At 35.5% G+C, this 15078-nt stretch overlaps 2 protein-coding genes across 6 annotated transcripts; both read left to right on the forward strand.

Annotated features, from left to right (window-relative positions):
- Window positions 1–4684: 4684 nt before the first annotated feature.
- erich1 (glutamate rich 1) lies at window positions 4685–12557 on the forward strand. Of its 5 annotated transcripts, none has more exons than XR_014028878.1 (8): window positions 5006–5052; window positions 5196–5305; window positions 5435–5575; window positions 6359–6499; window positions 8043–8408; window positions 9165–9356; window positions 10787–10916; window positions 12156–12557. XR_014028878.1 is itself a non-coding variant. In XM_081348002.1 (7 exons), exons 2-7 carry the CDS (start codon window positions 5287–5289, stop codon window positions 10864–10866), a joined length of 939 nt encoding a protein of 312 aa, XP_081204128.1. In that variant the 5' UTR covers window positions 4685–5052; window positions 5216–5286; the 3' UTR covers window positions 10867–11524. The 5 variants fall into 5 exon arrangements, 2 of the variants coding, with proteins under 2 accessions (XP_081204128.1, XP_081204127.1); XR_014028879.1 differs by having other exon boundaries at window positions 5216–5305; XM_081348002.1 differs by lacking the exon at window positions 12156–12557 and having other exon boundaries at window positions 4685–5052; window positions 5216–5305; window positions 10787–11524.
- Window positions 12558–13192: 635 nt separating this feature from the next.
- Window positions 13193–15061, forward strand: LOC308707531 (uncharacterized protein). The gene is made up of 2 exons (XM_081394088.1): window positions 13193–13425; window positions 13936–15061. Exons 1-2 carry the CDS (start codon window positions 13375–13377, stop codon window positions 14254–14256), a joined length of 372 nt encoding a protein of 123 aa, XP_081250214.1. The 5' UTR covers window positions 13193–13374; the 3' UTR covers window positions 14257–15061.
- The last annotated feature ends 17 nt before the right edge of the window (window positions 15062–15078 follow it).

A 15078-nucleotide genomic window follows, 5' to 3' on the forward strand; every position in this document is an offset into this window, starting at 1 on the left:
ATAAATTAAACACAAAAAACTAAAATGCTACAAGTAAATTTAGGCATCATAACATTATAAGGTGCAGTGTTAAAATTGGATATTTATTTTGAGATTTGCTAAAGATTACATTCAACGATTACAATTTGCATGCTATTAAATTATTAGCGTTTTAGTGACTGTTGGATGACGAACTAAATAATCTTTATGTAAAAAAAAAAAAAAAATCTCTAACATCAACGATTAACTTATATGGTACCAATATATTGAGCATTCATACATTCTGGTAATGTCAATCTGATTCTTCACTGTTAAGTATATTTTTCAAGCTAATGACCTTGGGGTCCCTGCACAGCATGGAAACATATTTCTGACCCTGCCTCATTAATTCATTCGTTTTTTTCAGTCATTAATTTTTGTGCCATCCTCTGGTTGTTCCCTGTACTTATCTTGCCATGCAGCAGAGCTTCCACAGAAGCACTAACACATGCCTGCATTATGAATGGGAAAAGTCAAAAAAATAATACTGTAGCTGCCGTTAAGCTGATGACACAAGCACACATGCGAGACACGAAAAGCTTCTTCTTGTGGCTTGATGTCCATGAGTTCTCCTGTCATATCACGCTTTACCAGATATGGGCTAAAAATAAAGGCAATCCCGTGGAGTGTTTTATTCAAAAGGCTCCAATTCCGAAATATTTATGGGAAAAGAACAACAGGGGAACCTGCATCATGATCCACATCATACACTTTAACTAGTAGGGATGCACCATTGTAGTATTGTTAAATATCTAGTTTAGTGCTTATCATCATTATACAAAAATATCTGTTCGCAGAAAGTTGTGATCGACCAAAAAGTATTAAGCATTTCAAAGAGTCGCTTAATAAAAACAATTTGTTTTACATTATATCCCATATTATAAATCTGTACTGTTTTGTCTTTTTTTCTTTCTTTTAAACAAACACATTAAACTCTGATCTAGAATTTTAGTGAAATGAGCCATAAAAGATTATACATACATAGTAGAGCTGCACGATTCTGGATAAATTGAGAATCACGATTTTTAGGTTAAAATAAAGATCATGATTCTCCAATGATTATGAATAGAAAACTACACAAAAAGACATGTAATTTGCTAGCAGTTCTGACAAAATGTAAATTGCTGCACTCTATGTAAAAAAATATTTTAATAATTTGAATTACTTTTTTATTGGTTTAAATGAATGATTCAATGACTCACTCAGAAGCACTTCACTTGTTTTACTGGATGAATCAGCATTTTTGAATGAATCTCTTGAAAGAATGATTCAATGACAAATACATTTTTTAAACAGTTACTTGTCACCACCTACTGGTGAAATTATGTAATTTATGCAATCTTTATTTGAAGTGTCAAGTTACATTCAAAAGGCGATTTACTCTATTTTGTTTCCTATCATAGAATTCAGTGTTTATATCTGAATCTACACGATTTTATCCCAGTACTTATATGATCATTTGAATTATTGTAACACAAAAATAATGATATTGTGATTTTGTTTGTAAAGCTGTTTGTGAATGATTTTGTTTGTTTCATACCTATACATGACAACTGCTCTCTCTGGGTCACCAACGCAGATTTGAATCACTGTGATCGCACTGGTCAAAGGTTTACGCCATAGCCGAATCGTTGTCATTTACTGTAGGAATGAGATCACGATCTTTTAACGATTAATCGTGCAGCTCTATAGATGTTGGACTGACACCTGTACTTTTGAAAGCCTACAGAGAAAAAAAATATACTGTATGAATTGGAAAAAAAAATTATGTAACATTATTTGCTTCCAATATCGGACTGAACCTTTTAATTATGCTGAAAAATAATACAAATACTAATATTTATATGATAAACAAATGCTAATATTGGCATAGCAAGTATAACAAAATCCCACACCTGTCTTCAACCTATTCTGAGTCACTGAACTGAATAAATGATTTTTTTTATATATATTTACAGGTAAAGCAGCTATAAGAAGCTTTAATAAACTCTCGGCATGGGCCACAGAACCCTTCAGATCCTCAGTTAAATGTGCTGTCTATCAGCATAAGTGCAAGGTAGAGAAGGCTGATTCTGCCCGTCTGAGTTATTTCTGTAGAGCTGGTGTTTGAAACTGCAAATGAATGCTGCACCCCGCACTTACATTGACAGACAGCTGCATCTGGGAAGCTTTGTACTGCATCTGCTGCTGGCTTATGTAATATGTTTAAAATGGGCATCTTAGAGTCATTTTAGAGAACAGCTTAGATAATGGATGCGTATTTTGTCAAATTTGCTCTATCGCAGTCACACACACACACAAACACAGACACACATTTGCACTGTGGGATAGAAGGCACTCTTTCAATCTTTAAGATTTTCAAGCAAAAGCTACACAGCCTTATCCCAACCGCATCAATTAACTGGACTGAGGTGTGAATGACATTTTGGGTGACAACAAATGGGATTTTTTCTTATTTGCAACATTGTATTAGGGACCTGATATTGAATAATTAGCCTATATTATGCCAGATAACCGGTAAATGCCCAATAATTAAATTCTACGCTATTTTTTATAAATAAATTAAAAAATATATTTATTATAAACTAAAATCAACTGTTTTAAACGCTACAAGTGAATTTAGGTATCACAACAAAAGTACAGGTTTGAAAAGGGATATTGATTTTGAGATGTGCAAAAGATTCTTAGGCCTGGTTTCAGAGACAGTATGGCAAGACAGTTTAACATTTAATCCTTAAAACCTTTGGTACTAGTACTTATTTATTAGATACTAGTACTTATTCATTAGTTACTAGTCCTTATTATTAGATACTAGTACTTATTCATTCGATACTAGTACCTATTAAATAGATACTAGCTCTTATTCATTAGATTCTAGTACTTATTTCAATAGTGACTTGTAACTATTCTTTTATTTCTAGTAACACATTTAAAATTTTTGCCATTGACATCTATGGGGAACTGTCATTCAGATATCAACTATTCAGCTCTGACTAGTATGTATTCCAATTGTGACTAGTACGTATTTATTAGATACTAGTAATTCATTAGGTACTAGTACTTAATGATATTAGTACCTATTACTAGATACTAGTACTTGTTCAATAGATACTTGTACTTAGTCATTAGATACTAGTTCATATTAAATAGATACTAGTAGGCCTACTTATTCAATAGATGCCTGTACCTACTTATTTGATACTACATTAATAGCATTAATACCATTAAAAAGTAGGCTATTATTATATTGTTATTATAAAAACGGCTTTCTGCAATTCAGTCCATTTCTTGTGTCATCTCTTTTTGATATGTTGTTAGTTCATTAACATTCAACATATTACTTGCATACTGATTATTTAAATAGTACTAGTATCTATTAAGGTAAGGATATCTTTGATCTAAAATGTTACTAGTAACTAAAAAATAAGCACTACTTCTATTTTTTCTTAACAAGTTAGGTATAATTAAATACTAGACACTATTGGAATAAGTACTAGTATCTAATAAATAAGAACTAGTATCTAATGAATAAGAAGTATCTTTAAAAAGGTACTAGTACCTAAGGAATAAGCACTAGTATCTAACGAAAAGGCACTAAGGTACCTAAAAATAAGCACTAATAGCTAATGAATAAGTACTAGTAGGCTACTTAATGGAATAGATACTAGTATCTAAAAAATAAGTAATAGCAGCATGAAAATAGATATTAGTAGGTTTTAAGGATTAAATGTTAAAACGGCTTGCCATGGAGACGGGTCTTAAATTAAACCAGGATTACGCCTTAGTTTAATTAGGACATTTAAGTAGCTTTTATAAATGTGTCTTAGAAAAAAACAATACTGGTGTGCATCTTGAGACAAAACAAAGGCACTGACATATTTTAAGATATGCCAGTACATTGCTTCAGTTAAAACAGCTCAAACATGCTTTTTAGTCTGGGTCTGGGACTAGGCTTAAGCTTTGTCTGTGAAACTGAGGGATTGTGTAGCTTTTAAGTTAGTGTTAGATGATTGTAAAGGTAATCTAAAAGTAAAAATAACGTAAATCTGCATGTACAATTAAATACCCAACCTAATGTTATTCTAATAAATTACAAAGAAAATATCTAATATCACTCATTAACCAATATAGTGATAGAGTGTATCTTTAGTGTATCTATTTACAATTTAATATCTTCTCAACATTAAGAAAGGGGATGTCCCACTGTCACCCAAAATATTTCGATTAGTGGTAGATCAATGGAATTGTTTTAATAACCAATTCTTAAAAAGTTTACATTTATAAGTGAATGTAACCTAATATTGGGTGACTATAAATTGCATATCAGTGAATGTTTAGCCTACATATCAGTCTGAACTAGCAAACTGTTCTTTGAGGTAGACATGTTTAAGCTTACGTTCATAATAAGATGGATAATAATTAGCAGTTTTGAAAATTGCACTCCAGTTGACCCACACACCCAGTTAGGCTATACACAGAAAAGGGAAGAAGTTGTTTACAAGTCAATATCAATGTTCAAGAATGAACAATCTGAGCAAACTTGGGTATTTTTCGGAATAAAAATAAAATAAAATAAAAGGATAAATTAAATTGATAATAAAACCTAAATAAGCAAAATATCTGTTGAATCCGACAGGTGAAAATGTCACGCCTTCTCTCGTCAGGTAAGTGATGTAATGCTGAGCTCTGCATCCCGCGCGCCGCCGCACACAAGCTCGTTAGTAGAGTGGACTTTTTTGTTTTCTTCTCCGCCTTTCAAAAAACAAGCATGCAGAAATTGCTCAACGTACCTTCTTCCACGCTGACATTCTAGGTATTCGTTGAGCTTGCGGCTACATGGTGAGGATGCAGCGAAGTTTTGAGAGTGCATGTGCTTAGCAGTCGCTCGCCGCCCCGCGGGTGCAGATGCGGCGGTCCCCTGGAGGTGATGTAGCGCTTGTCCACGCCGCTGGATGGCGCAGTTCAGGACGCTGCACGTTCAGGCGCCATCATGATGAGGTCGGAAATACGACAATACAGGGAAAGAACCTGACGGTACTTTCTTTACATTATTATGACATATGTGTGCGATTTTACAGCTCCTTTTTTATATTCCCTTCATGTTAAATCCTGGATTCTTATTAAATGTGTAAAATAGACGGTTGACCTGATTTGCGCTTTATCATCCACTAACCCAGCCACTGTTTACACCTATCAGAAAAGTGTAATGGAGTGTAATTTTGTTTACGATTGAGGAAAAAAAGGTCTTCATGATTCTCAGCCGCTGATATGTCTGTCAGAAAAGAAGGTAAGAAGGGAGCATTGAATAAAAGTGTACTACAGAACTTGTGCTCTGCACGTGTTTTTATTGTTGACATATTGTGTTGACACACAAGAACACAACGTGTGTGTGTGTGTGTGTGTGTGTGTGTGTTAGTATTCCAGTCCAAGGTCCTGCAAAGATTGTATCCTGCATCCCAAGAGCAGAGTGTGCTGCAACCTGTTTCCCAGGAGCAGAGCATACTTGTACCTGTGCCACCTGTGGAAAGACCTCAGTACATCCCACCCAAAAAGTCAGGTTGGAGTTTGCTTTATGCTTAAGTCCTAAAACTTTTATGGTGCCCCTTTTATGCTATTTTAAAGGTACCTAGTTTTGTTTTGGAGGTCTTCTACAATAGGTTTACATGCATCTAAGGACAAAAAAAAAAACTTTCATTTCTCATAACATAAATTGCAGGTACAATAAATGAATCCATCTTTCTAAGCCACTCCTTTCCGAGAGCCAACCCTGCTCTGATTGGTCAGATGGCCCTGTCTGTTGTGATTTGTCTACCACTTAAAGCGCATGGTGGAAACAAAACGCCTAATACTATATCTGAATTTCAGCTCCAGAGGCTTCATTAGCATTTGTATACAGTAACAGTAACAATGGCAATGGTGTACCATATCTATTTGAGCTTGAGTCCTCATCCTTGGAAAGTGGATTTGCTTTCCCAGTGTCTTCGCGACATGTCGATAACATGAACCAAACTCTTCCAGGCCTCAGCTACATCTGCAGTGTTGTATTTGAAGGGTTTAAGTAGACATTGTTGATTTGTGACCTAATTTGTTACAAACCTACATAGGTTTGTGCAGGAAATAAGACTGGAATTACTGACGACTTGTTTCAGGCAGTTCAGAATCGGTTCTTTCTTTTGGGAGACAATATTTCCATTTCTTGTGCACTTTAGTCTTTGAAAATTTGCAGACATTTTACATTTACAAATAGCTATATATAATATAAAACACTACATGGAAGGTAATATTGGGGCTACAGGGGACTTGACTGCTTGTTTGCCCTTTCTTTCTCTCCCTTTCTTAGGTAATGAGAAAAGTACAGCTGTACCAGGAAAAAAGCTCTACACTGTACTTCCTCCTCCTCAAGGCTACCTGATCACTAGCGGGGATGATCCTGTCACACTGTCCAATCCAGATTCGATTGACTCTGAGAACAGCCCAGTCGGTGAGTTGGTGATAACCGTGTTCAATCTGATTAATGACACACCTCTTAGGTTAAGACCACCATCTCTTTACCCTTTTATTTGGTTTCTCTTTCAGTCACACATTCCAGTATGAAATGGATCCCACTAGTTGCTGTGAAGTGATCCTAGTAATCCCTGTAAATAATTATTAGTCACTGCAGATTATATTAGCCAGTCTGCAGCTGTATCTTGATATCCTGATTGATGTTTTTTAAATATTGGGTGATTTTTCTGTTTATTTTAATTTGCAACTCCTGTTGTGGATCCAAATGATCAAATCGTTTGATTCAGGGGAGCATATTAGCCACAGCACCCATTAAAAAAAAACCTCAGAAATAAAATCCTTATTCATCAGGAAAACAGTTTGGATTTAGCATCTACACAAACACAACATTAGTCATTTCTATGTTTAATTCGCACAAATATCACGGAACCAAAAGGAATCAGACCGTTTGAGATATTTGATTTGCCCTGATCATTTGTGATATTTAATTGTGGCCAAATTGATACATGCTTTTTCCTGCTTCCTGATGTATTTATACAGGTAGGACAAACCAAATCAAGGGTTTAACAAAATTAGGGTCTGTTGTAACATCCTTTTTGGGTAATTGTACTATATGACATTAAATTTTAATCACACCCAAAATATTTAATGACAAAACCAAGCACCTCCTCTATACGAAGTGACATTGTTGCATCTTTTATTACACATTACTCATCCACCATCATGAGTCTTTTAGTCCAGGTGTTGTATTTGTGATTTGGCTTAGTGTGCATGTTATACTTCTTTCCTCTTTCACTAAAAAGCTCTGTATATTTCTTCCTCCTACTGTCTTTTTGTTGCTATTGATCTGAATAGACCTCAATAGACCTGCAGAGCAGCAATAACTTCGTTCACAAGCTCTCTCTCACACACACACACACACACACACACACACACACACACGCTTACTCATACTGTCCATGTTATTGAGGCCTTTCCTCATCCCTCCTTTATTGCAAACCGGTCTCATTGTATGAGCTGTATGCTGATGAGCTGAATCTTTGCTTCCTGCGGTGTGTCACTCAGATGTGCGGTCAGTTTCTCTGCTCTGAATACAGATGAAAAAAATCAATAGCTCAGCACAACTCAGTGTGTTTGTATAGTCCTAAGGAGCTCGAAAAGCCTGCAGAAAACTCCTGAAAGGGCAAAGGGGTGTGTGTGTGTGTGTGTGTGTGTGTGTGTGGTGCACTATCCACTCTGGTAATTGCCTCTTATACAGCATGAGCACATTTTTTGTAGGATGCTTTTTATTTGAAAGAGTCTACCAAGAGCATAAATGTAATAAGGCTGTAACTGATGTCATTCAGTTGTTATTGTGTATTTATTTAAATCCATTCATGACAAATCAGTCACATTAAACCTCTTTTTCCAGATAATGGAGCCCGATGCTTGTCGGGATTTAAAACCCCTTTGTAATAATTCTAATACTGTGAGAAAGTCCATAATCCTCCTCACCAATGAGACATTTTTGGATCTTTCAGATGCAGATGACCATGAGTTACATAAGAAGAGGAAAAGGAGGAGAAAGAAAAAAGTGTCTCCCATTACTTCAGCCAAGGTATCCACCCCTCCAGCAGAGGGTGCTGTACAGGGCCAGACAGATGCTGTACATCCCAGCGATGAAGGGGACGCTGGAAGCTCATTGAGCATAGAGCGGCTCAGCAAGAACAGAAAGAGGAAGATGAAGAAGAAACGGCACAAAGAGAAACTCATCGCTTTTGGACTGGTGCCTCATGTGAGAGCTGTTGAGTTCACATACGCACAGAGTGGACTTGGAAATTCAGAGGAGGTGCTCGACTTCCTTCGTACCACACAGGAGATCTACCTGTCTGATCGCAAGTCCTCTGGTATAGTATTTTAATATAGCATCACTTTTTTCTATGTTGAGGGCAAATAAACACTATGTTCCAAATTTTGGGGTTGGTAAGATTTTATGTTTTTGAAAGAAGTATTTGACGGTCACCAAGGTTGCATTTATTTGATCAAAAGTTCAAAAGAACACCATTTTTTCTGGAATGGAAAGCTCCACACACTACCATTCAAAAGTTTGGGATCAGTAAGAATTTTTTTTTTTTTTTACTTTTATAATACTTTTATTCAGCAAAGATGCATTAAATTGATCAAAAGATACAGTAAAGACATTTATAATGTTACAAAAGCTTTCTATATCAGATAAATGCTGTTCTTTTGAACTTTCTATTCATCAAAGAATTTTGAAGAAAATGTACACAACTGTTTTCAACATTGATAATATGAATAAATGTTTATTGAGCAGCAAATCAGCATATTAGAATTATTTAGAATGAAGGATCATGTGAAACTGAAGACTGAAAATTCAGCTTTGCCATCACAGAAATACATTCCATTTTAAAATATATTCTAGTAGAAAACATGATTTTAAATAAAAAATAAAGTAAAAGTATTTCACAATATTACTGTTTTTGCTGTATTTTGGATCAAATAAATGCAGCCTTGGTGAGCAGAAGACACTTCTTTTAAAAACATAAAAAATCTTACCGATCCAAAACTTTTGATACGGTGTATATGTGTGTGTGTGTAAAAGTAATGAGATAAACATAATGTATTGCTACTCTTCTTTTCAGGCTCCTGTGTAGAAAGTGGACCTGCTCTCTCCCTCACTCCAGCTGAGACTCTGTTCTCTCGTCTGTCTGGTAGGACGCTGCCCCCTGCTGAGATCTCCAGGCTGTGCGGACTCAGGGCTCTATTGGTGAATAATGAAGAGCAGTTAAAATCACAGCTGCAAGAATTCAGGGACACAAGTATATTGCCTGCAGGTGAGTGAGGGCGCTTGGACCTCCCATGTCTGAACATCAAGCATGTGTGTTTTTGTTTTATAGTAATAGTTGCAAACAATAGAATATTGATTTCACTGCCAAAAGACTAAAATGTACACAACTGCCCACATATACACAAGCTACTATCATGCAAAAGTTTGGGGTCACTAATAAATAAATATAAATAAATAAATATATATATGTATATATTATTTTTTATTTTATTAAAAAAATATATTATTGTTTTAAAGTAATTAAAAAGTGACAGTAAAAACATTTACATTGAAATTTTTTTTTTAAATACATCAAAGTATGTATCATGTTTCCACAAAAGTATTAAGCGGCACAACTGTTTTCTACATTGATTATAATAATTTTAAAAAATTATTCTTGAGCAACAGATCAGCATATTAGAATAATTCAAGAAGGATCATGTGACACTGAAGATTGGAGGGATGGTGAGCCTTCCATCAGAGGAATAAATTACATTTTAAAATATAGACAACACTTTTTTTTTTAAATAGTATTTCACAGTAATACAATTTTTTTATGTATTTAAGATCAAATGAATGCAGACCTCAATATTTTGAATGGTAGATGTATATCTTTTATATATATATTTGTTTGTCTTTTATTTGCTTGACTTTAACGGAATGCCACTCACTTTAAGAAGTTCATGTGACGATAACTTAGCATACTACTGTTTCAAATGTTTATTGTTAAATAATGATTTTCACTATGCAGCTTACAATGTATATTGTGCAACAGTCAGTAAGTTCGATTCTCAACATACCCAAAGTATCGATCAAGAAAAATCTGCAGCATACAAAGTGCTTTCTAGCAAACTTTTGGCTTTATATGCATAAAAAAACAATAACAATTTTGTGTGTTTACTTTGAATGTGCCCATAGTGTTTTTTTTAGCCTTACTTTTCACATATGTGTAGTCAGATTAGACCTTAAGATGATCAGTGTTTTACTAAGGAGCTACAAGCACCCAGTAGATTCACGACATTCCGCACAGGTGTCCATGGTGACTCCTAAGCATAGCCTCCATCTCCACAACAACCACAGGAGACAACATTTATCCATTTTTTTCCCCATACACCATTATTTCCACCAGTAATTGCAGTAGGCCATTAATGTTACTCTGCAGATATGTGTTTTCCCTCAGATGTCCTCCTAATAACAAAACATTGTATGGGAATCTAGGTCCAATAGTGCATTTCAATAAAGCAGTACTTTTTATTTTTATTTAGCCCTTATTTGACCAGGTTGGTCCTGTTGTGATTTTAATCTCTGGCCAAAGTATCAGCCAAATCCAGACAGTAGTAAACATAAATTCATGATACCTAAGCAAACAACATAAGAACACACATAAATATGGGCAAATGTTACATTTAGATGATCTTTCTCTTTCTCGTTTTACAGATGAGGTTTCAGTGGTATGTACTCTTATTGAGTATTGGCTTACAGAGATTCTGCCCATACAGAGAGAGCAGAAGACATGACGTCCCCAGATTCAGATCCTAAGAGGAAAACGACTGTGAATAACCAGCAGGTCTCTGATTGTAATATCTCATCAGTCATGCTGTTTTATAGTCAAGGAATTCAAGAAACTCAGGATCAGATTGCAGCAGCAACCATTTGCATACCTTTTAAAAACCCAGCATGATATAGTCTAGTTTATTTTGCCTTCACAATAATAATTACTTATGAAACAGATTTTTTACACATTTTCTGCTGCTAATTTTTTTATCATAGGACACAAATACACTCTCACAGCTGTTCCAGAAAGTATGTTTCAGCTATCCAAACACTAGAGTATTATTATTGACCGCTGGATCACCGGTCTTCCACAGCTCATTATGAGGACTCTGTGGTTTGACGTCTTAGCAGCTAATAACCTTAACATCAGAACGTCAGCAGCCCCTCACTGATCTCAGAGACTGTTTAGATCATGACATTTAAGCTTTTACTCACTAGACTGCTCATTTCCCCAAAACAAAGCCTCATTTAGGTTTTTTTTATTTATTTTTTACATTTAATGAGCTACTTTGGGGCATCAATGTGACAAGCCACTGTGACTATCAGTGTGACTAGAAAAATGTCTTAGTGCAGCTATAAAGATATTAAAGTTTTATTTCAATTCACGAGATAAACAAATGTGTCCTTGTTTCCATTGATTGTTTGATATACCTACCTGCATTAAGTGCAGTGCACGACATACAAAGATCCATTGACACGGATACAATGGCTTATCCATGACGTCAAGGAAGAATCACTTTAACTAAACAAGCATCTCTAGACAGCCATGTGTGTGTTTGTGCTAATCTGAGATACTCAAGGCAACCCACAGCATGGGGTTTGATGCCATTATAGGATCACATGGATCTGGGTTGTCTCAGACAGAGGATACGTTTTTTTATTACTTCCCATTAGGTTACCATGTTTCGAAATAATAACCCTTCTGTATCTCTGAGAAATGTTTTCTTACGCCAGCTGGAAAATGAGGCGGACGACACAGCAGGTGTGATGGTGAAATTATAGCAGCTGAAAAGAACAAAATATCATCTTGTTTTAGCACTAAGCGCAGTATATCATCACACTAAATGCTCACTGCAGCTTTATTATCGCAGTTTATTGATTTATGGTTTATAGATCATATCCACTCAAAAGATGAGAGGCAATCCTGCAAAGAGGTGGAGCAAATATCTGCCAGTCATTAATGCTCGGAAAAGCAATTTAATTTAAACATACTAAATGATCTGCCACTGACTGAGGTCTGTTTGTTTAACAGGTCCTCATAAAGAACAAGATTCGTCGGTCCCCAGTGAGGCCCTCAACTCACAGACTGATATAACATTGTGTGGCTAAAGGGTCTATAGGACTGTGTTGGGAAAGACAATATTCTGCTGTCCCCTGTTTATTATGTTCTCTACCCTGAGGCAAAACTCCAGACAGGTTCATTTTGCAGAGTGTAGCAACAAACAGATATTTAACTAGGTGAATAAGCAAGACAAAATGGTGGCAGAAACTGCTACACCATACTGTTTTTGTTTGAATCTGCACCACCATTCAAAGTTTGGGGTCAGTAAGAGTTTTTTTTTAAAGAAATTTAAACTTGTATTAATGCATTAAATGTATCAAAAGTACATTGTTACAAAAATATTTATATTTTTAATAAATGCTGTTAAAAGTTTTTAACTTTCTATTCATCAAAGAATCCTAAAAAAAAAAAGTTTCCATAGAAATATTAACAACAAAAGTATTATTTTTAATATAATAACATTGATGGCAATGAAAAATGTTTCTTTAACAGCAAATCAACATATTAGAATGATTTCTGAAAGATCATGCGACCCTGAAGACTGTAATGATGAAATATATGATTTAAATATATTCAAAAAGAAAACAGTTATGAATAATATTTCACATAATGAATGGTTTTACTGGATTTCTGATAAAAAAAAAAACGTTTTACCTTTTTTACTGTAATACAATGGTATTCTTGGTGTTTATACGCTGTATGGTATCATACAGTACCATGGTAATATCATCTGATTGGTTGTTTTTTGTTTAAAATTTTGGTTGTTTTATGTCATGTTGTTTATATTATTTTGTGGGATTTTTTTTATTTTTTTGTTCTGATAACTGGGTCGCCTCTGACCGGTGTCAGTAGACTTTATAGCCCTTTCCGGCTTTACACGTGCCAAGCTGTACAAGGATGTCCTTCACAACAACTTAACCTTGCATCCTATACTGTCGCAGCTGTCGTCATCGCTAGCATGTCTTAAGTGTTTGCTAGCCTCTTTTCTTAATCTCATTGAGAGACAGACAGACAGATGGGGACTGTCTATATAAGCTGTGATCACAGGAAGACGTGATAGACGTGCACTCCTACCTGAGTGAGCTCTATCCTCTGTGAAGACTCCCAGTCAGAAAGGAAAGAAACAAGGAACCAGAGGAAGAGGTAGTCCTGCTCACAAACAGCTCCAAGGCATAGTGACGAACTTGACATGTTTTTTGGTCTCCCACGTCCTATTTCAGGATACATTCGCTACTTGCAGGTAAGTAAAATAATCTGTCCAGATGTGCATGTTATGGATAAAAAACTGAATAGCTAAATAGTCTAAATTAATCATCTGTAGATGTTTATAGTTTTGTATATGTATTTAAACCTGAACTGGGGCAGAACTCCAGTGCTAAACATAAAGCTGATTGGACGTTGATGTAATGGTTGAATAATTGTTTTCTATAATTCAAGAATTTTTATAACATTCCACATGGTGTGATTTCAATCACTATAATCTCAAATTAAGCATTAAATCTGCAATTATTACATTAGAGAACTGTTTGATCTAATTATAATCCATTTGTGTGACAATCCGGTCGTTATAGAATTATTATGATTTACAAGTGTACTTGGCCATTGTTCAAACATTTAATGTTTCACAGCCGAAAGAAAAGAGTCATCATTCAGTCATGCAGGCTGAGGTGTTCCTAATTAAATGTGACCTGAAATGTAATGTTTGTCAGTTCAACACACAATGTAACCATGTGTTTGCACTCTCTTTCAGACGTCAGCAGTGCAGACTGTGATCTACAGGGCTAACGATCTTGTAGTGCCGAGGTTGGCTGTTGTTCTGGGAGCTTTGGGATTTGCAATGTCCGGATACAGCTCTCGCCAACTCACTATTCACCACCGACCCTCCACTCGCATCCTTCATTGGATGTCCAAACCCGCCACTAATGTTGAGAGTCCAGGATCCCCATCAGCCCGAGCCCGTCTGTCTCCCGCCAAGGCTGCCATGGCATCCATCAAAAAAGATGAAGAGGATCAACCAATCAAAACCACAGGTGGCATCGAGCAGCCTGTGAAGACACCAACTGCCGCATAAAGAAGAAACTTTAGCCATACAAGGTCTTACTGTGTAAGATGGAGCATTAGTCAATAATTTATTCAGTAGTGGTGCCTGTAGTAATGTGCCTTTGTACAAGAAAGCCAGTTTGCCCTGATTAGTTTGTGTTTATTTATGAGGTCGGCCACAGTTGCTCAAATGATTCAGCAGATCTGTATTAATGACCAATTGTTGGTCATACATTGAATTGACATGTTTATGAAAATTACTTGAATTTTTTTAAATCTGTGTAAAAATACAGGCATATGGTTTGATGTCATGCTTAGGCGCTGTCACTGGTCGAGCAACATTGTGAATTCAACTCAATTTTAATATGCTGAATCAAGCCCACATGCTAGGCATAATTTACACATGTCTGTCAGTGACATCCTGATGACTGGTCTTAGAAATGTATTTACAGTAACAATATCACCTACTATGACTGGGATGTTTCCTAAGCTAAATCGTTTCCTGAAGATTATTTCACTAAGTTTATTTACTAGGGTTTGTTAATGAGATGTAAACGTAGGGGAGACTGTGAATTAGCGAGAAGCTGATTAACCTGTTCTACACTCATACAGAGAGAGTATGGCATTAAAAACAGTCCTGTATATTAAACTACATGCAGACAACTGGGAGGATTGTTCTGATTTGTTTTGTATTTATAATCTTTTTTAAATGCTTATTTTAGTTTTTATATGGCTGCAGTCCTGATAACTGTCTATCTTATAAACAGGAAATGCAAACTATTGTGTAAATTTAGCTGTGTATGGATTTACATTTTATGCAAATAAAGAACTAACTTAATTTTTCTTAGCCTTT

Source organism: Scardinius erythrophthalmus (assembly GCF_964197995.2).
Source record: "Scardinius erythrophthalmus genome assembly, chromosome: 19".
Classification (NCBI taxonomy): domain Eukaryota; kingdom Metazoa; phylum Chordata; class Actinopteri; order Cypriniformes; family Leuciscidae; genus Scardinius; species Scardinius erythrophthalmus.